Raw genomic sequence first — 22,038 nt, 5'->3', positions numbered from 1 at the left:
AATGAGACGCCCAAGAGATGGCGCCTTTCTGGGGACAGTTGAGAATTTAATAGTGCTTCCGCATTTCTAACTTTTATCCCCTCCCCCCCCAACGGACTGTTTTCCTCTACTCCACTTTTCCTCTTTCATAAGTATTTGATTGCAGGTTGGTATCCTGTATCCAAGCACAGCGCTTGGCATCGAGTAGGCACTCAATTTTATTTGGTGAATGTGAGTTGGAGGAATATTTGATGAATGAATGGAAGATGAATTAATCATCAGGGTCAGCAAGTGATGAACCACAGCTTGGTCCAGTTCTTTAGTCCTCTAGTCTCGTGGTGAGACTCCACAGCTCCGCTAATACGACCGGGCCTTCGTGGGGCTGACAACAGATCTGATCCCACGGGCGGGAGAGGCGTCAGCCAGAGGCTGGGATGCTCGGCCCGAATGGCGGCTAGCGGCCGGCTGGGCCCAGGGAGCTGCGTGCGCAACCACTAGGGCTGTGGCTCCGGTGACCGCTCTCCCTGGCAACGGTTTGTTCCTAGCAACCAGCCTGAGGTGTGGAGGTGGTGCGGAGGGAGCCGCCTACGGACCAGGGACTCCTGCCATGAATCCGCCGGGGTCCCTAGAGGCCCTGGACCCGAACGTGGACGAGCACTTGTCCACTCAGATTCTCGCGCCCTCGGTCCACTCCGACAACCCTCAGGAGCGCATACAGGCCCGGCGCCTGCGCATCGCGGCGCGCCTAGAAGCCCGGAGGCGGTGAGCGCGGGGGCAGGCGGGCGGGGCGGAATCTGCGCAGCAGGGGCCGGAGAAGGGCTGGTTTCCTGATGAAATAGAAACATTTCTTCGGGAAGATTCATGCAGAGTATGGGAAAGTAAAACGCTGGGCCGGTGCCGTGGCGCGTGGCTGTCATCCCAGCACTTAGGGAGGCCGAGGCGGGCGGATCACTTGAGCCCAGGGGTTCGAGATGGTCAACGGTCAACCTGGGCAGCATAGAGAGACCCCATCTCTATAAAACATCAAAAAATTAATCGGGCGTGGTGGTGTGCGACTGTCGTCTGCACATGGCATCTTTTCCACTACGGACACCTCCGAACCATAAGGTCTGCTGGATCATGTGGCCCAAGTAGCCTGGCTGCTTACACTGTGGCCTGGGTCCTTTCCTGTTCCAGGCACCACTCAAAGCTGGCAGCTTTTTGTGTCAGCCTGAATAATATTCCTAAGTGCAGGATGTACTGTATCTAGGACCCAAAGTGGCCTAAGAGGCATTGAGTTTCCTTCTCTGTAGAGGATGCAAAATGCGGGTAGATTTGTTTTTTACTTGATAGGCTATCCCAGCATGCCACTGACCACTGGACCCCTACAAACTTGAATGACATGGCAGTCCCTGGGCCTTCATAGAGTTGATTGCCCACTGTCTGGAGCACACATGTCTTACCAAGCCCTGCAGTGTGTTTCCATCACTCGCTCATCCTGGCTGATTGCTGCAGGGCCATCAGTGGAATGCAGGGGCTGGCAAACCCTTTCAGTAAAGGGCCAAATAGTAAATATTTTAGGCTTTTCGGATCATATGGTCTCTTTCCTAGCTGCTCAACTGCCATTATATTGCAAAAGCAGCCACAGGCAAGACATAAACAAATGGGCATGACTGTGTTCCAATAAAGCTTTATTTATGGACACTGAAATCTGAATTTCATATACTGTTCATGTATCACAAAATAGCCTTCTTTTGATTAAAAATAATAATAAACTTTATTTTTTAGAGCAGTTTTTAGGATCACAGCAAAATTGATCAAAAAGTACATCATTCGCATATACTCCCTGCCCCCACACATGCACAGCTACTGTCAACATCCTGCACTGGAGGGCACATTTGTAACAATATATGAACCTTGGCACATTGTTAGCACTTGAACTCCATCGTTTACCTTAGGGTTTCTTTTTGGTGTTGTACATCCTATGGGTTTGGATAAATTTATAGTGACACAAGCCCACCAGTATAGTATTATACCAAATATTTTTACTGCCCTAAAGATCCCCTGTGCTCTACTTATTCATCCTAGTCTTTTTTTAACCATTTGTTTATTAACCATTTAAAATTGTAAAAATCATTTAAAATTGTAAAAACCATTTAAAATTGTAAAAAATTGTAGCTCACGCCTGTAATCCCAGCACTTTGGGAAGCCAAGGCAGGAGGATCACCTGAGGTCAGGAGTTCAAGACCAGCCTGGCCAACATGGTGAAACCCTGTCTGTACTAAAAATACAAAAATTAGCCGGGTGTGGTGGCGGGCACCTGTAATCTCAGCTACTTGGGAGGCTGAGGCAGGGGAATTGTTCGAACCTGGGAGGCGGAGGTTGCAGTGAGCTGAGATAGCGCCACTGTACTCCAGCCTGGGTGAGGTGGAGGTTGCAGTGAGCTGAGATAGCGCCATTGTACTCCAGCCTGGGTGACAAGCACAAAACTCCGTCTCAAAAAAAAAAAAAAAAAAAAAAAAAAAAAATTGGGCCAGGCGCAGTGGCTCATGTCTGTAATCCTAACACTTTGGGAGGCTGAGGCGGGCAGGATCATGAGGTCAGGAGTTTGAGACCAGCCTGACCAATGTGGTGAAACCCTGTCTCTATTAAAAATACAAAAATTAGCCAGGCATGGTGGCGTGCGCCCGTAACCCCAGCTACTCAGGAGATTGAGGCAGGAGAATCGCTTGAACCCGGGAGGCGGAGGTTGCAGTTAGCTGAGATCGTGCCATTGCACTCCAGCCTGGGCGACAGAGCGAGACTGTGTCTCAAAAAAAAAAAAAAAAAAATGTAAAAATTATTATTTGCCTGGAAGCCATACAAAAACAGGTGGCGGACTGGATCTGTCCCACAGGCCATAGTTTGCCAGTGCTGAAGTAATGGATCATTGTGATGTTATCTGGGATATCCAGATGTCCCTGATATATTCAGAATATATTATGACAGAGATCAGGAGAATTACCATGGTCCTGTGAGTGTGACAGACTTGTGAGTATATATCATTGTCTGTTCCATGTAAATGTGAACTTCCTGATTGTTTTTCCTGATTGAGGTAGAAAAGCATGCACTTGGCCCAATCAGTAGCCACACATGCTGTGCCTGAGGCTGTACAAATTTGCTCTAGTGAAGCTTACCACACTTGCATAGATGCTGTGTTCAGGAGTGCTACCTGTGGAGCTTCCGGTAGTTGACAGTCACTTTCTAGGATCCAGTTTCTGCAGGTGCCAGACCCATGAATTAAAAGGAGATTCAATAGGGATCACCATTCCTGCATCGTTGAGATACATCAGGGTGGCACTAATCCCCACCAACGCCCCTGGGCGGCAATATTGTTTTTGGTGTACTGAGGTGCAGTTTCAGAGATGTCCTTTTGGCCTTCCCCGCCATGGTAGCTCTATTCATAGGCCAAGGAGTGGAGTTTTTCAAACTTCTAAGTATGTCAGTCCCAATTATACTTTTGGCTATTAGAGAGATGATGGCTGGCTGAGTCCACAGACCTGGTATACCCTCTGTAAGTAGGACATTGCCTCCCCTATGTCCTCACTCTAAGTGGGTGGGAGCATGCTTTGGGTCTCTGGGTATCAATGGTAACTCAGACCTTGTTCTAATCCTAAACATTTCTGGGTATCCTCTTTCCTTATTGTATAGCCCTGCTGAGTAGATGACCCTAGGCCCCTTTGGGGAAGAATTGGGGGAATCATTACAGTATATATTTGCCATTGTGTTCCAGATCCTTCCTTGTGGGGACCCTGCTGCCTCTTCAGTCAATAGATTCTGGGTCTGAACACTGGCTTAGGTTCAGGAATTGGGCAAGGGAGCATGAATCTTTACCAGCGTGCACCCTTAGCCTATTTATCCTTTGCTGCTTTTTTTGGTGAGCACATGTGGGTTGTATTCTTGTTGGCTGCCCTTTTGTTTTGCACCAAATGATGCTATATTTTGTAAGCCATCTTCAAAACTCTCTGTAGGTCAAGCCCTTGTCTGCTACTCTGACCTTGGCAGTTGTGCGGGGATTCTATGATAAACAAGGCAAATGTAATCTCTGTTCTCAGGAAGCTTATATTCTAATGAGGGAGATGGGAAAAAATAAAGTGCAACTAAACAAGTAAACAAATAACATAATTATACATTTTGAAAAGAGTCCAAACGGAAACAAGCAATGAGCAAATATGAAGAATAACAGATGTGGCACCTGAAGGTAGGTGGTCAGTGAGGGTGGGAAAGAGCTGTCTATCTAAAGAGTTGGACTGGGCATTCAATTATGTTAAGGAATTTGTTGGCTATGATGATAGTATGGTCGTCTTGTTTTTTTTTTAAAGGCTACTTTTTTTTTTTTTTTTGTCAGAGTCTCACTCTGTCTACGCAGGCAGGAATGCAGTGGTGCAGTCTTGGTTCACTGCAATCTCCACCTCCCAGGTTCAAGCGATTCTCCTGGCTCAGCCTCCCGAGTAGCTGGTATTACAGGCAGCTGCCACCACACCCAGCTATTTTTTTATTTTTAGGAGAGACAGGGTTTCACCATGTTGGCCAGGCTGGTCTCGAACTCCTGGCCTCAGGCAATCCACCTGCCTTGGCCTCCCAAAGTGCTGGGATTACAGGCGTGAGCCACCGCTCCCGGCCTCTATTCTTTATTAGTGGTTGGGGCCGTGCATTGTGTGTAAGTGAGCTGGGACCATTCTGTACCATTTCAATGTGCTCTCAAAACAAATGCATGCAGCTGAGTCTGTGTGAGCCTGAAAGTTCCCTGAATTAACTTCTCTGTTAATTAAAGGAAAAGAGATTAAAATATGCTATATTGAAGCTTACGTACTTATTATTAATAACCAACAGTAATTGCAGCAACGGATCAGAACTTAGATTGACAAGAGCTTTTTCAGAAAGGAATATTTTATCACTGACATTGTTTCAAATTGCTGGCACATGTGATAATAAAAACCAGTTGTATTGTTTTTACATTATCTATAGGCAGTGCACCCCTCGGTTGCCTGTGATACCCACTGCTGTTGCTGCCTGGGCCTTCTTATGTCACGAGGTGTAATGCTAAGGTGAAAGTTAACAGAATCAAATGTCATATAAAGAATACAGCTGGGCGTGGTGGCTCACACCTATAATCCCAGCAGTTTGGGAGGCAGAGGTGGGTGGATCACTTGAGGCCAGGAGTTCGAGACCAGCCTGGCCAATATAGTGAAACCCCTGTCTCTACTAAAAAGACAAAAAATTAGCCTGGCGTGGTGGCACACTCCTGTAATCCCAGCTACTCAGGAGACTGAGGCACGAGAATTGCTTGAACACCGGGAGGTGGAGGTTACAGTGAGCCGAGATCGCGCCACTGTACTCCAGCCTGGATGACAGAGCGAGACTCCTCAAAAAAAAAAAAAAAAAAGAATAGGAATAATGATGTGCTAAGGCCCCTGATACTCCCAATCTCTGGTGTCTTAGTTTAGGTTTGACATTTCTGGGAGATGTCACTTTCCTTTTTTTTTTTTTTGAGACAGGGTCTCACCCTGTCACCCTGGTTGGAATGCAGTGGTGCGACCTTGGCTCACTGCAACTTCCACCTCCTAGACTCAAATGATCCCCCCGACCCCAGCCTCCTGAGTAGCTGGGACCACAGGTGCGCATCACCACCCCCGCTAATTTTTTGCATTTTTGGTAGGGATGTGGTTTCACCATGTTGCCCAGACTGGTCTCGAACTCCAGAGCTCAAGTGATCCTTCCACCTTGGCCTCGAAAAGTGCTGGGATTATAGGTGTGAGCCACCACACCCAGCCGGGAGATGTTATTTCTGGGTAAAGATGCGAGATGGAACACATACATCTACCTTAGATCTCTATCTAAACTCCATTAAAATGACATTTAAGGGGATTAAGTAAAAAAGACGCAAATCCGCAAAGTCAAGATGAGGAGGACTCAACAGCAATGAAATTGTGGAAGCTGGAAAGCACAAAATAGATGGTAAATGGGTTAGCAGATTCAAGAATATGGAAAAATAAGTTGATAGTGAAGAAAGCTGAGAACCCCCTTGATTTACTCTGCACTAAATCCCCAAAGACTAGGAGATTGATGGCATATCATATTCATCCGTGAGGATTTAAAAAGTCCTATGGCCCTTTCAATGGAGTGACAGGACATCTGTGGCCGAGAGACCTCAAAGTTCTTAGCCCTTAGCTGTGACAGGAGACTGGACATGTCCACTTCCTGCTACCCCCATCCCTTTACTAATTATTATGAGGTCTTATCAAAGGCTGATCTGAAGACGACAAAAGGCCAGAAGACTCCTTGGCTTACTTCATTCAACCGCCCGGCACCCTCCTCCTCGTGTTTATGGTTCCAACCTGACAACAACCCTGGACCACAAAGACCTCTTCCTGGACGACTGCCAACTTCAGGCCAGTTTGGACCGGTTCCCCGAGACTGCACAGATCCTGGACTTGTGCCCTAAGCATCACCTTTTTGCATTTATGACCTAATTGTAGTACATTTAAATGTTAAGTCTCCACCCCAAAGTGAACATGAGTAGCATATTGTTGTATTGTTGTATGGTCCGTGCACATGTGAGCCTAATGCACGTGCATAATGAGTTTTCTCCGTAAATATTCACAACCTTCTCCTATATCCCATAGAATATGCATTTCCTACCTCCCCACCTAGCAGAAATATCTGCCTTATGGTCTCACTTTCAAAGCCTGCTTCTCAGTCTCAGTTGAAAGCTTGCTTCCTGCCTGCAGGTTGTGTCCTTTAGAAATAAAGTTCTCTTTTGATTTTGTGGATTCTGACTCTTTTTCAGTTGACATCTGGAAGTGGAGGTGACAAAGGGAACCAAAATAACGACAACCGATTGGAAAATTAATAGGTAGATGCCTAGAACCTTTCTCTCTCTTTGCACAGAAGATTGGAGGTTTGGAGAAAGTCAAGAGGAGGATCTAGGGCTTGGGGGATGCTAGACAGAGGCGAGGCAAGGATACTTCATGGAAAATACGGGGATTCAGGGGAAAATATGCACACCGGATGCCAGGACCTTCCAGCTCTTCTCTCACCAGTTCCTTGAATGCTGGCACTTTGGCCTTCATATTCCAGGCAGGAGGCTGGAGAAGTTTCTCTGTGGAATCCGACCAGCCCCAAAAGAAGGATTTAAAGACACTAATGTCGGTCTGGGCACAGTGGCTCATGCCTGTAATCCAGCACTTTGGGAGGCCGAGAGGGGTGGATAACCTGAGGTCTGGAGTTTGAGACCAGCCTGGCCAACATGGTAAAACCCTGTCTCTACTAAAAATATGAAAATTAGCAGCGTGGTGGTGCATGCCTGTAATCCCAGCTACTTGGGAGGCTGAGGCACAAGAATTGCTTGAACCTGGGAGGCGGAGGTTGCAGTGAGCCGAGATCGTGCCACTGCACTCTAGCCTGGGCGACAGAGGGAGACTCTGTCTCAAAAATATAAAATAAAATAAAATAAAATAATAAAATAAAATAAAATAAAATAAAATAAAAATAAAATAAAATAAATAAAAACACTAACATTGGGTTTGCTCACAAAGCAGCCTGATTAAATCAGCCCACACTGACATGCACAGTTGTTAAGGCACATCCTTGTACTCACAGCTCCCATCAGCTTTAAAAAAAATTTATTTTTATTATTTATTTAGTTAGTTAGTTTTTAAGCAACAGAGTCTCACTGCATTGCCCAGGCTGGAGTGCAGTGGTTTGATCATAGCTTACTACAACCTTGAATCCTGGGCGCAAGCAATCCTTCTGCCTCAGCCTCCTGAGTGTCTGGCACTACAAGTGCAGGCCACCGTGCCTGGCTAATTTTTTTTTTTTTTTTTTTTTTTTTTTTTTAGAGATGGGGTCTTGCTATGTTGCCCAGGCTAGTCTTAAACTCCTGGGTCAAGTAGTCCTCCTGTCTTGGCCTCCCATAGTGCTGGGATTATAGGCATGAGCCACTGTGCCCAGCCTCATCAGCTTGTTTTTAATGTTTAAATTTTTATTTGTCACACTATTAAAATTTATTTTTTCTGCTTTATCCTGACACCATATTACAAGCTTCCAAATGGCTAGGGACTTAGATCGAAACGATACTAATTTGTCCTTATTTTCTCTAAATTCTTGGATTCTGTATAATCAGGTGTGTTTATGTACACATAACCAAAACAAACCATCCTTTATGTAGTTTTTTTTTTTTTTAAGGCAGCTCTTTCTTTAGCAACAACTAGGTAGCTACTGTGAAGATGGTGACATGTAAAATTGGTAGTATTAGTATCCTTTTCCCAAGTTGTCATGGAAGTTACATTATACTTGTAACTTTAGGTCTTTGGTACATCTCAGACAAGATAGGCAAGAATTTGGAGAATATTTTGAAAATAAGAGCAACAGACACATTCAGCAACAACTAGAATAATGGAATCCAAAGTTTTAAAATTACATGATATAAGTGAAAACAGCTTTAAAAGCTACCTCCTAAGAGTTGTTTTATCATTAGCTTGATTTTTTCCACATAAAACAGTGTTTATTTATTTTTAACCAATGTTTTAATTTTTTCATAGGCTTTTTAGTTCTTGTCATGGGTCAGTAACCGAGGATTTCTATGCATCTGAGGAAAGTCTTTAACATGAACGGTAGATATGAAAATTAACGAAGAGAAAAAAGCACCTAAGAGGACATTAAGACTGTGGGGAGAAAAAAACAATAATACCACAAAAAGATGATCATTCAGATCCTCAGAGATAGTTTTGAAGTCTTTGGGGGAAAAAGAGGGAAAAAAAAGATCCTCAGAGAAAAAAGAGATGATATGGCAACCATGAAACAAGAATAGAATGCTACTAAAAGGAGTGTTCAGAGAAAAAAAAATAGAACTCTTAGAAATAAAAAATACTATAGAAATAGAAAACATTAGAAGGGTTGGAAAATAAAGATGATTAAATCCCCTAGAAAATAGAGCACAAAGAAAAAAGGTAGAGACTTATAGAGAAAATATTATTATTATTATTATTTATTTTTTTTTTTTTTTGATACAGAGTTTCACTCTTGTTGCCCAGGCTGGAGTGCAATGGCGTGATCTCAGCTCACTGCAACCTCTGCCTCCTGGATTCAAGCGATTCTCCTGCCTCAGCCTCCCAAGTAGCTGGGATTACAGACGCCTGCCACCACACCCGGCTAATTTTTGTATTTTTAGTAGAGACAGGGTTTCACCATGTTGGCCAGGCTGGTCTCAAACTCTTTACCTCAGGTGATCCACCTGCCTTGGCCTCCCAAAGTGCTGGGATTACAGGCGTGAGCCACTGCACCCAGCCAGAGAAAAATATTTTTTTAAAATTAGAAGATATTATCACTTTTCTAGATCCAGAAATAATGGAGCAGGGAGCACATTATCATGGAAAGAATTCAAGAACATGTCTCAGACCTGAAGATCATGAGGTTCCTGATTGAAATGTCTAGCACAATGGATGAAAATAGACCCACCCTAAGGCACACCATTGAGAAAGTTCAGAACACTGAGAATAAACAGAAAGGGGCTACGAGCTTCCAGAGTGAAAGAAAACAAAATGAAACAAAACAAAACATGGTCACATGTAAAAAACAAAAACATTGTCACATACAAAGAAAGGCGTAAAGACAGAATGACTTCAGGTTTCTCAGCAACACTGGAAGGAAACAGTGAAGGAAAGTTATTTCCAACCTAGAACTCTAAACCCAGGTAGACAATCAACCAAGTTCCAATTTTTTTAAATCCTGAGAATTGGTCAGGAAGTAGAGTATTCAAGATGGCAGCTCCCATTTAGACCACAAACATGGGGCGGTGGTGAGGAAACAGCTTCCCAAAAGAGGACTCAGCCCTCAGTCCTCTTCCCAAAAGAGGACTCCCCAGGAGGGAGGGAGCTCAAATCTGAATAGATGGAAGTCTGAAGCAGTTCCTTTGGAGAATATACTAGTTCTACATTGCTGAACAACAGAAATACAGTATCAGCCACATATGTCATTTCAAGTTTTCTAGTAGCCACATTGAAAGTGGTAAAAACAGAACAGGTGAAATTAATAATTCATTTAACCCAATATATAAAAGTATTATTTTAATATGCAATCACTATAAATCATACTGATGAGATATATTGCAAATTTTTTGTTCAAAGTCTTCAAAATCCATCTAGAGTGTATTTTCCACTCACAGCGCATTTCAGTTTGCACCAGGCACATTTCGAGTGCTTTATAGCCACATTTGGTTATTGGCTACCATAATGGACAGTACAGTGCTAAGCAGTAAAAAATGATGCATAAAAGGCAGTGGCAAGATTTAAGTTAAAAGTAGTTAATAAGAATTTATAGCATATCTGCAGCCTGGCCAACATGGTGAAACCTCGTCTTTACTAGAAATACAAAAGTTAGCCCGGTGCGGTAGTGCGTGTTTGTAGTCCCAGCTACTTGGGAGACTGAGTCAGCGGAATTGCTTGAACCCGGGCGGCGAGGTTTCAGTGAGCCGAGATGGCTCCACTGCACTGCAGCCTGGGGACAGAGCAAGACTCTGTCTTAAACACACACACACACACACACACACACACACACACACACACACACACACACACACACATATATATATAGAGAGAGCGAGCATATCTGGGCTGCATAGTTTTTTTTTGTTTGTTTCTGAAGCACTGATCTTTGATCCAGAAAGCACTTGGAAGGGATTATTTAAATACAGTTGGTCATTAATTGGTGGTCAAAGTAGAAAGTCAAGGGAATTTTTTGAGTGGTGATGGGAACATGATAAGCCTGGCAATAGCTGAAGACCTGAGTAAAATGGAACAATTAGTTTATTTGGTAAGAAAACAAAGAGCATGTTCAATAAGAATAGGGAAGTCAATGAAATGACAAGAAAAAAACAAGGGGTTTTGGTTAGATTGGGAGTGGAGGATGGTAACTCAATTCTGTATCTCCAAAATAGTGTTACACTAGGTAGGATTGTCCTGGACTTTGAACAAAGGGAGTAGAGATGGAAGTCAGAGTTAGAAAAAGTCAAGAAAGAATGAGATAAAGAGATCTGCTAGGCTGAGGCAGGAAAATTGCCGGAACCCAGGAGGCGGAGGTTGCCGTGAGCCGAGATTGCGCCATTGCACTCCAGCCTGGACAACAAGAGCGAAACTCCGTCTCAAAAAACGAAACGAAACAAAACAAAAAAACAAACCTGCTGTGTCATGTCGAGGTTTCATTTTCCTAAGGCAGTACTGGTAGCCCTTATGGCCACTGTGTGCCAGAGGAGAGAGCAGGGTCTCGATGATGTAAGTGGTGTGGGGGTTGGTGAGGTCACTCCTCCAGGCCTCCTCTGAAGAAGTCCATAATCTGGAAACTTATCTCGCCACCGCCCGTTAGTCTCATTTTCTGATTCACACACACAGACAAGCACACACACATGCACTATTTAGAAAATTCATGCAATACAAAAATGTAGAAAATAGAACTTCTCAGTAATTTAATTCCTGTTCTTTAAGTAATTGCTGTTATCTGTTTGTCATATATACTTCCAGAAAATGTCCTGTGCACATATAAGCCTTTTTTTTTTTTTTTTTTTTTTTGAGACGGAGTCTTGCTCTGTCGCCCAGGCTGGAGCGCACTGGCGCAATCTCGGCTCACTGCAAGCTCTACCTCCTGGGTTCACGCCATTCTCCTGCCTCAGCCTCCCGAGTAGCTGGGACTACAGGCACCCGCCACCACTCCCGGCTAATTTTTTGTATTTTTAGTAGAGACGGGGTTTCGCCGTGTTAGCCAGGATGGTCTCGATCTCCTGACCTCGTGATGTGCTCGCCTCGCCCTCACAAAGTGCTGGGATTACAGGCGTGAGCCACAGCGCCCAGCCAAGCCTGTTTTAAAAAGAAAATTTGTATTATAGTCTACATATTGTTCTAAAACTGGCTCCCTTTACTTAACTGCTGTGGACATCTTTCCCTGCTGCTAGGTATTACATCATTCTTTTTGTAGGCTACAAAGTATTTTTGAAATATTGTTTCCTCTTAATTAGTCAGCTATTAATATGTATGTAGAATGTTTCCATGGTCTTACGAGTATTGTCAGTGCTACAATCATCTTTCTTGTGCATATTTATTTATGTACTTGTAAAGGCTTTCTGTAAAAAATTCCTAAAGATAGGATTGTTGGGTCAGAGGGAAGGCACATTTAAGCTTTTGACAAATCTTGCCAAATAGCCTTTTAGACGCGTTGTTATACTTTACATCCCCACCCATGGAGTGTGGAAAGCTGGGCTCCCACCTGCTGCTGTCAACCCTTAAAATCTTTTTTAGTCTGACAACAGAGTAATGACACCTCACAGGGTTTTGGTTTCTCTGATTATATGTGAAGCTGACCACATTTTCAAATGCCTATTTACCATTTCTATTTCTTTGGGAAACTGCCTGTTCATATCCTCTGCCAGTTTTTCTCTTTGGTATTTTGTCTTTTGTTTATTGATTTGAAGGAGCCCTTCCTATTTTACGGATAGTAAAATTTTGTCAAATATCTTTTATCAGTTTATCCCTTGACTTTCAAGGATAACATTTCTAAATTTTAGAAAGTAAAATCTTTTAATTTTGTTTTCTGACTTTGGTCTTATTCAAAGATGGGTTTTCTATGCTAAGATTATATAGATATTCTCCTGTATTTACTTCTAGTGTTTTTATGATTGTAGTTTTTTTAATATTTAAGTTTTTTAAGTGATAGAGATAGTGTCTCTCTATGTTGCCCAGGCTGGTCTCAAACTCCTGATTTAAAGCAGTCCTCCTGCCTTGGCCTCCCAAAGCGCTGGGATTACAGGTGTGAGCCACAGCACCTGGCCAATATTTAAATTTTAATCCATATGGAGTATATATTTATGAAGTACAATGGAACCATTATTATTATTATTACTGTTATTGTTTTACATAAATAGAGATGGGGGTCTTGCTATGTTGGCCATGCTGATCTTGAACTCCTGGCCTTCAGCAATCCTCCTGTCTTGGTCTCCTAAAGTGTTGGGATTACAGGCATGAGCCACTGTGCCAGGCCAAAACCTTTAAATATAGAATTTAAGTACTAGAAATAACTTCATTTTCTCTGTTTTTTCCATCACAGGGAAGCACTTGAAGAATATTTAGATGGGAAGAAAGAGAGTGAGGAGGATCAAAGCAAGAGCTACAAACAGAAAGAAGAAAGCCGATTGGTATGAACTGGTTGGCAGATGGGCTCTGGAAGACCAGTGAGCTGGGTGTGACATCATGGTTTTCACATTTAGACTGGAAGAAATCATGTGGTCCATGTTGCTGTCTCTAGGCAGAACTGAATAGAATGTTTCCCATTTGAGAGCTCTCTAGGAGTGAGCTTTCAGATGACAGTTTCTTATATTTACGCTGTCTCTGCTCATGCACTTTTAATGGTATTCATTCTTCATAGGATAAAGTCCAGATGTTTTAGCCTGGGCACTCAAGGCCTTTGATGGTCTGTTCCCATCTTCACTTTCCAAACATATCTCCTGTTTGTTACCTAATTTGGGCCTTCCACTTTGGTGAGGCGGATCCACTCACTCCCCTCCAGGGGGGTTTTGTTCATTTCTGCCCTGTGCCTTTGATCATCTGGAATGCCAGGCCCCCTCTATTCTCTTCTTCTTCTCTCCTCTCATCTGGCCAGTTTCCCGTTTTCAACAACCCCCTCAAGACCCAAATCCTCCTTGGATTCTTCCTCAGCCCAGCCTGAGCTCCCTTTCTCCACACATTGAATACTTCCTGTCTGTGCTATTCTTTTCATTTTAGATAGTTTTCTGCTGCATATGACTTTTCAGATGTGTGTGCCTGCAGTGCCCCAGTGAAACTGTATGTACTGTGAGAATGAGAGCCTCTTTTTGTAGCTGTGGGGTAGTGCATAGCTTGTACTCAGTAGACACAAAAAAGAAAATCATTGATTACCCTCCATGGCGATGAAACAGCTCCTGGGATGCTGAGGGATAAACAGTGGCTCAAAACAGCAGACCAGAACTGGCAAAATGCTGCATTTAATCAATGCTAAGTGAAAGGCAAAAATGGTGATAACCGTGTGAACTCAGATATGGAGAGGAGCTCACCAAGCTGGCCTGGTCAGGGAAAGTTCGATGGAGAAAGTGAGATTTGAGTTGTCTTAGAAATATACGTGGGACTTTTAATAGCAGAGGAGAGATCATTTCTGGTGAGAAAAAATATTCACATTGCTGAATATGATTATAGAGCATAGAGGTATAGACAGATCACTGAATATTTCGTACTGTATTAGGGATAAGATATTTTACTGTGGAAAAGATATCGGACTGATGTGGGTTTTTGTTCCTGATCTTTTACCTACTTCAGAGTAGATGATTCATGTCACTTTTTTGTACTTTGTTCTCTTCATTTAAAAGTCAGTGATCTCAGCTGGGCGAGGTGGCTCACGTCTGTAATCCCAGGACTTTGGGAGGCCGAGACGGGTGGATCACCTGAGGTCAGGAGTTCAAGACCAGCCTGGCCAACATGGTGAAACCTCGTCTCTACTAAAAATACAGAAGTTGGCTGGGCCTGGTGGCATACGCCTGGGGTCCCCCCTACTTAGGAGGCTGAGGCAGGAGGATTCCTTGAACCCGCGAGGTGGAGGTTGCAGTGATCTGAGATCAGGCCACTGCACTGTAGCCTGGGCGACAGAGGGAGACTCTTTCTCTTTCAAAAAAAAAAAAAAAGTCAGTGATCTCTGAGCATTTCTGTGTAGGACAAAAGGATATTAGATTTTTTAAAATGCTGATATACAGTTCTCCCCGAGCACCCCTTAATTAGGTTTAAAACCGAAGAGATAATATTGTTTTCATTAGCAGGTTTTGAAGGTTCGTTTCACTTAGGACTTAAGTAGTGAAGAGCCTTGGCATCAAGGAGAAATGTACACAAAAGATGCTCCCTTCCTCAAGATTAAGGTATTGATTATCAGTTCTGACCTAAGATCTGGGCAGGCTTGGCCCCACCCTTGACCCTGCAGTTTATCATTTTTTTTTTTTTTTTTTTTGAGACGGAGTCTTGCTCTGTCGCCAGGCTGGAGTGCAGTGGTGCAATCTCTGCTCACTGCAACCTCTGCCTCCTGGGTTCAAGCTGTTCTCCTGCCTCAGCCTCCTGAGCAGCTGGGACTACAGGCGTGCACCACCATGTCCATCTAATTTTTGTATTTTTAGTAGAGACGGGGGTTTCACCATGTTGGCCAGGATGGTCTCAATCTCTTGACCCAGTGATCCGCCTGCCTCAGCCTCCCAAAGTGCTGGGATTACAGGCGTGAGCCACCGTGCCCGGCCTTAGCATGTTTTTAGTGGGCATTATTTTTGTGTCCTGTTTAACCTTTGTCTATTTCATATTTATGAAGATAGTCTTCTATGGTTTCTTTTAGAAGCTTTATAATTCTATCATTTACATTTTGGCCTATGACCTATCTGGAATTGATTTCTGTCTGTCGTGTAAGGGTAGGGTTCGAGGTTCATTGTTTTCTATGTAGATTTTTAGTTGACCCAGCACCATTTACTGAAAAAATCATCCTTTCCCCACTGCATTGTTGTGCACCTTTGTTGTGAATCAGGTGACCATGTATGTGTGAGTTCGTTTCTACATTCTCCATTCTCTTTTTTGGTATCTATACGTCTGTCTGTATTAATTTATTCTCACATTGCTATAAAGAAATACTTGAGACTGGATAATTTATAAGGAGGTTTAATTGGCTCATGGTTCTGCAGGCTGTACAAGAAGCATAGTGACTTCTGCTTCTGAGGAGGCCTAAGGAAACTTCCAATCATGGCAGAAGGCAAAAGGGAAGCAGGCATCTCACATGGCAGGAGCAGGAGTGAGAGAGAGAGTGCAGGGAGGTGCCACACACTTTACAACCACCAGATCTCACGAGAACTCACTCGCTATCATGAGAACACCACCAAGAGGATAGTGCTAAACTATGAGGAATCCACCCCCATGATCCAGTCATTTCCCACCAGGCTCCACCTCCAACTCTGGGGATTAAAATTCAACATAAGATTGGGCAGGGACAAAAGATCCAAACTATGTCCAAACTATATCACCAGCTTTGTGCCAATTCCACAGTTTTGATTACTGTGGCTTTATGACAGTTCTTGATGTCTGGTAGGGTAAGTTCTCTAACTGTGTTCTTCCAGATTGTCTTGGCTATTCTTTTTTTTTTCTTCCAAAACAGTCTCGTTCTGTCACCAGGCTGGGGTGCAGTGGCACAATCTTGGCTCACTGCAACCGCCGCCTCCCGGGTTCAAGTCATTCTCATGCCTCAACCTTCTGAGTAGCTGAGATTACAGGCATGTGCCACCATACCTGGCTAATTTTTGTATTCTTACTGGAGACGGGATTTCACCACATTGGCCAGGCTGGTCTCCAACTCTTGGCCTCAGGTAATCCTCCTTCCTCAGCTTCCCAAAGTGCTGGGATTACAGGCATGAACCACTGCGCCCAGGCTTGTCTTGGCTATTCTTGACCCTTTGTATTTCCATATACATTTTAGAATCAGCTTGTCAATTTCTACCAAAAAACCTGCTGGAATTTCAATTGATTGAATAGAATTTATAATCCATGGAAGGTATTCTTTAATTTGGCTCAGCAATGTTTTGTACTTTTTGTTCAGGTTATAATGGTTCATGGTGGTATATAAATGTACAGTTGATTTTAATATATTGACCTGGTATCCAGTGACCTTGCCAAATTCACTTGTTAATTCTAATAGTTACCTGTGGCTTCTTTTGGATATTTTTTTACATCTATAATAATATCATCTGAAAATAATGAGTTTTATTTCTTCCTGTCTAGTTTTATATCTTCTATTTTTTTTCTTCCCTTATTGCATTAGTTGGATGCTCCAGTTCATTAAATAGAAGTGGTGACGATGGGGATCCGGGTTCTGCTCTGGATTTCCTGCGGATACACCCCCTCAAGTAGACTTGTCCTATGTCCTTTCAAACCCCCATTGTCCCCTGTGGATCACTGAGTCCCATGGGAGCCAAAATTCCCCGTCCAAATGACTTAGAGCCCACCTTCAACCTGTACGTGCCTCTTCCCAGAGTCTGTCCTGCTCAGGGCAGATGAAGCCAATGTTATGCAACCCCTGGGCCTGAAGGATGGTCACAGGGTATAGATGGAGCTTGGATGTGCAGTTGGGGAAATCCACGTGCCTGCAGGACAGAGCTGGGGGTGGGCTGGGAGCTGTGGCCAGAGGCAGGCTCTTCCTTAGCCACCCAGTTATGAGTAGAACTCTGAGGTGTGTCTGAATTCAAACTAGGACTTTTAAATTGTTATAAAGATATTGAGATAGGAGAATATATATATATATATTCTCCTGCCTCAGCCTCCCAAGTAGCTGGGACTACAGGCGTGCACCACCATGCCTGGCCAAGTTTTTTATTTTTAGTAAAGACGGGGTATCACCATGTTGTTCAGGCTGGTCTTGAACTCCTGGCCTCAGGTGATCCGCCCATGTTGGCCTCCCAGAGTGCTGGGATTACAGGTGTGAGCCAACATGCCCGGCCAAATGTTTTATTTAACAATTTTTACATGATACTATAATTTAAAAATATTTAGACATATGGTATGTGGACCTCCATTTAAACTCTTCCCCTGGATCTCATAAAGGTGAGGGGCATGTCTTTTGGTCTGTTGGTGACTGTGACATTTGGATTTTTAATTTTACTTTGAGTCTTAAATACTTGATTCGGAAATTTCTGGAACTCCAGTGATTGGTTAGCACATGGTACTTATACAGAAGTGTCTGATGTTCACATTGAGTAGAAACTAGAAAATTACCCCAAACTGCAGGAAAGCCATTACTTCCTTATACACGTAAAACCATTTGGTACAAGTGATAAAACTGCAGGCATTAACAAAAAATCTAGAGTGCCCTGGATATCTGGGTTAAAGCTCTGTTCTGTATTCAATGAAACTACATTTCAAATTTTCATATAATAGTGAGATCAAGTGAAGTCTCTGGTCATTTCTGTGACTCCTTGGTATAGAAGTTTTATAGGTTCCTAGTTTAAAAATTATTTGAGAGTTGGAGAGTTTATAAGTTCCAAAAAGACTTGGAAAAACTTAGGCATAACCTAAGGATACGTGAACTTTTTGTTGAGAGGATTTATCATCTTGAATAACATCACAACAAGGCTAGGAGTGAAGATACTGGAGATGGAATTTACGAAGAGGGATTTAGAAGGATGGCACCACTTACAAAATCCCTGAGCCCATTAAGGAGAGAGCAGTGCAGCCAGCTACGATCTTTTCCTGCATTAGAATCCATGTAACAAGACTCCACATATCATTAGCTGTGGCAAGGCAGAAGCTTGTTTCTCTGTCTCAACAGTTCCGAGTATAAGTAGTCCAGGGCTCACATGGATGGGGTCTGCTTGATGATGGGACTTCAGCTCCCTCTGCCATTGCTTGAGTTGGCTTAATCTGCTCATCACCTTTTACTTGAGCCCCACATGCCAGCCTGGGAGAAGGGGCAGAAGTGGGGCAGCAGAGGGTACACCTTTTCCCTTAAAGGCACAATTCAGAAGTGGCACATATCACTTCTCATGTGTCATTGATCAGATAGTATTCTAGGTGCAAGGGAGGCCGGGAAAGGTACCTATCTTGGGAAGCCACATCCCAGCAAAAATTTGAGTGTTCTGTTACTAAAAGAAGAGGGAGAAATGGACATGGGAGGACAACTGTCATTATCTGCCTCACCTCCCCAGCTGAGGTTCTTCGAAAGGCTCCCGGCAATGTCAGTCACTTGGAGAGCTGCTGGGAAAAGGGCTGAGATGAATGTACAATACCTGCTGGTGTAAAAGTTGGCTGGTGCCTACTCTACAGTGAATAAATAAAGTACATTGAGAACTGCAGAGTGCTTTATTTTTTATTTTTTATTTTGCCCAGGATTGGACAAAAACTTACCACAGTAGGATACTAATGATGCCCTTCTAGCCAAACGCAGTGGCTTTTCCCCAGGCCTCATCCTATTATGACTGGATACTGGACTTTTCTTTCTCTTTTTCTTTTTTCTTCTTCTTCTTTTTTTTTTTTTTCTTTTTTTCTGAGATAGGGTCTCACTTTGTCTCTCAGGCTGGAGTATAGTGGCGTGACCTCGGCTCACTGTAACCTCTGCCTCCCAGGTTCAAATGAGTCTCCTGCCTCAGCCTGACGAGTAGCTGGGATTACAGGCACCCGCCACCATGCCTGGCTAATTTTTGAATTTTTAGTAGAGACGGGGTTTCACCATGTTGGCCAAGCTGGTCTCGAACTCCTGACCTCAAATGATCCACCCACCTTGGCCTCCCAAAGTGCTGGGATTACAGGCATGAGCCACTGTGCCTGGTCAAGAACTGCAGAGTGCTTTTAAATTGTGAGCTGTAAAATCACATCACAAATGTCCTGATAGAAAAGGGTTGCTACACAGAGGCTACTCTTAAAAGTCTTAAGGTAGTTGCTGCTTCCTGCTTGAATGGATAGAAGAGCTGTGGACAGTTGTGCAAACATGTTTCTGACTTTATACATTATTTACAAAGTGTTCTAGCTTTGTAAATTCTTATCTCTCTCTTTTCAGAAATTGGCTAAACTTCTGCTCTGTGGCACGGAGTTGGTGACAAATATCCAGGTGGCTATAGATATCAGAGAGAGTCACAGGAGAGTCGAAGAAGAGGAGATAAAGCGTCAGAGGTAAGGACTGTGCTACTCCGCACCTGGTGGACATGAAGGTAATCTCCATGGGTCCCGCAGTTCTCCCGAATCGTTGGAGGGTGACTTTGTCCACCTTACACAATTCCCTTCCTGCCCTTATAACTTCTCCCTACCTCCCTCCTCTTCTCTCTCTCTCTCTCTCTTTTTTTTTTTTTTTTTTTTAGTGACGGAGTTTCACTCTTATTGCCCAGGCTGGAGTGCAATGACGTGATCTCGGCTCACCGCAACCTCCACCTCCCAGGTTCAAGCGATTCTCCTGGGATTAAAGGCATACGCCACCATGCCAGGCTAATTTTGTATTTTTAGTACAGACAGGGTTTCACCATGTTGGCCAGGCTGGTCTCGAACTACTGACCTCAGGTGATCCACCTGCCTTGGCCTCCCAAAGAGTTGGAATTACAGGCATGAGCCACCGCGCCCGGCTATCTCTTCTCTTTTCTTTCCTCCCTTCCTCAAGCACTACATTGCTGATATGTGCCAAGCTGTGTGTATACAAAGGAGTGAAACACGGCCTCTGTTTGTGGTATTCACAGTCTAGTCAAGAGACACATGGAAACACCCATAATTCGTGGTAAAATAGATAATGTGTAAAGGGTTGTAGTAACACACACGAGGAGGCCTTTAATTCTATCTGCAGAGATTACAGAAAACTTCCCAGGCAAAGTGACATTGAGTTGGGCTGTGAGGGATGAATAGGAATTTGAGGAGTTGAAGAGTAGGCATTTTAGGCAGAGGGAACATTTGAGCAGAGGTTTGAGATCACATGATATGCTTGGGAATGGCATGATAGTGAAGGATGTATGCGGGTAGTGGAAGAAAAGAGAAGAGGCTAAGAAGGTCAACTGGGCAGTCCTGGGTTTTAATTGGTGAGAATGACCAGACCCATGAGTGCCTCGGTGTTATGTGTAAAGGTGGCAGCATTATTAAAGAATATTAAGGGCTCCATGCCTAGAAGGATGGAGGGTCACAGGGATAACAGGAACCTGCGTCAAGTCCTCAGCTCCAGTCCTCAGGAGGCAGGCTGCCCTGCACGCCCATGTCCCAGGTCTCAGGCTGTCCAGCAGGGAGGCATAAGTGGCTTAGAAGAATTAAACTTCTTTGGTTTGTACACAGAAGTAGACTGATAGCAGGTCCTCATTTAAGCTTTGGCTTGTTCTTCAATTAATTTCTTAAACAATTAGAAGAACAACCACTTGGCCAGGCACGGGGTGGCCCATGCATGTAATCCCAGCACTTTGGGAGGCTGAGGCAGGTGGATCACTTGAGGTCAGGAGTTCGAGACCAGCTTGGCCAACATGGTGAACCTCCATCTCTACTAAGAACACAAAAAATTAACTGGGTGCGGTGGCGTGTGCACACCTGTAGTCCCAGTACTCGGGAGGCTGAGGCGGGAGGATCACTTGAGCCTAGGAGGTGGACGTTGTAGTGAGCCAAGAGTGTGCCACTGGACTCCAGCCTAGGCAATGGGAATGAAACCCTGTCTTTTAAAAAAAAGAAAGAAAGAAAGAAAAAAAAAGCAACCACTTGACCATTTTGGCTCATCATATACATACACGGGTTGATTTTAACAATATTTGTAGTTGTTCAGCATAAGTAGTTCCCTCGTTAGCAACTTTAGCAGCTCTACCAGTAAAGGTGGGTGACTTTTATTCTCGAAACTTCCCACTGCCTCTATGGGCTGTACCAAGAATGGAGTCGGCAGATTCCCAGCAGGGTCAGCTTGTGAAAGGCGGGGAAGGTCATGCAAGGAGTTAGCCTCGTCCTCTAGCCACAGAGGAATGCTGAAGGTCCCAGGTGGCAGGTTACAAGGTCAGTGTGCTGCGGAAAGATGACCTGACAGCTCTTTTTCATTTCTTGAAATAAAAAAGTCAATTAAATTTAAAAAGTGTCCTAGCTTGGAAGGTGGGGTGGGTGGGGGATGGGACAGGGAGAGGGGATTGCAGGATGTTTAAGCTGTGACTTCGGTTCCTCAGGGGGTTTGTTTGGAGGTGCTCTCATAGGATTAGTCTGTTACAAGGAGCAGAGAGTCTCTGGCAGGTGTCTTAGCCACTGTTCCCAGAGGGGCCCCAGCTCAGCTCTTCTGCCTTCCTGCCACCTCGCCCCAGCCTCGGTGTGCTCTATCACGGAGGTTCTTTGGAATCTATGGAGAGGCTCTCCCTATTTTCCATTACTCATTGGTGGAGTTTCCATATTTTGTACATTCCACTAGTCATTTGTTGGTAACTTGGGAGAGGAGTAGCCAGACACTTGAGGTCATGTTGCTAATAAAAAATTGATAATTTAAGCACCATGTGTTAAGTGACTCCCATGCTGAGCACCTGTGCTGTGT

The 22,038-nt window shown here is 43.9% G+C and overlaps 1 protein-coding gene across 5 annotated transcripts in view; it reads left to right on the top strand.

The window, feature by feature from the left end:
• Window positions 1–491: 491 nt before the first annotated feature.
• The window catches only part of DRC1 (dynein regulatory complex subunit 1), a 54,443-nt gene continuing 32,896 nt past the window's right edge, over window positions 492–22,038 (top strand). For all 5 annotated transcript variants that reach the window (XM_063623918.1, XM_055251542.2, XM_055251544.2 and 2 more), the window contains exons 1-3: window positions 492–741; window positions 13,090–13,177; window positions 19,576–19,688. In XM_063623918.1, the coding sequence (XP_063479988.1) occupies window positions 587–741; window positions 13,090–13,177; window positions 19,576–19,688 (356 nt within the window). In that variant the 5' untranslated portion in view covers window positions 492–586. The remainder of the gene's footprint in view (window positions 742–13,089; window positions 13,178–19,575; window positions 19,689–22,038) is intronic.

This window comes from Symphalangus syndactylus, chromosome 18 (assembly GCF_028878055.3).
Source record: "Symphalangus syndactylus isolate Jambi chromosome 18, NHGRI_mSymSyn1-v2.1_pri, whole genome shotgun sequence".
NCBI classification, from domain to species: Eukaryota; Metazoa; Chordata; class Mammalia; order Primates; family Hylobatidae; genus Symphalangus; species Symphalangus syndactylus.
Note: the sequence above shows the minus strand (reverse complement) of the source record. Positions and strands in the feature narration are given on the sequence as shown.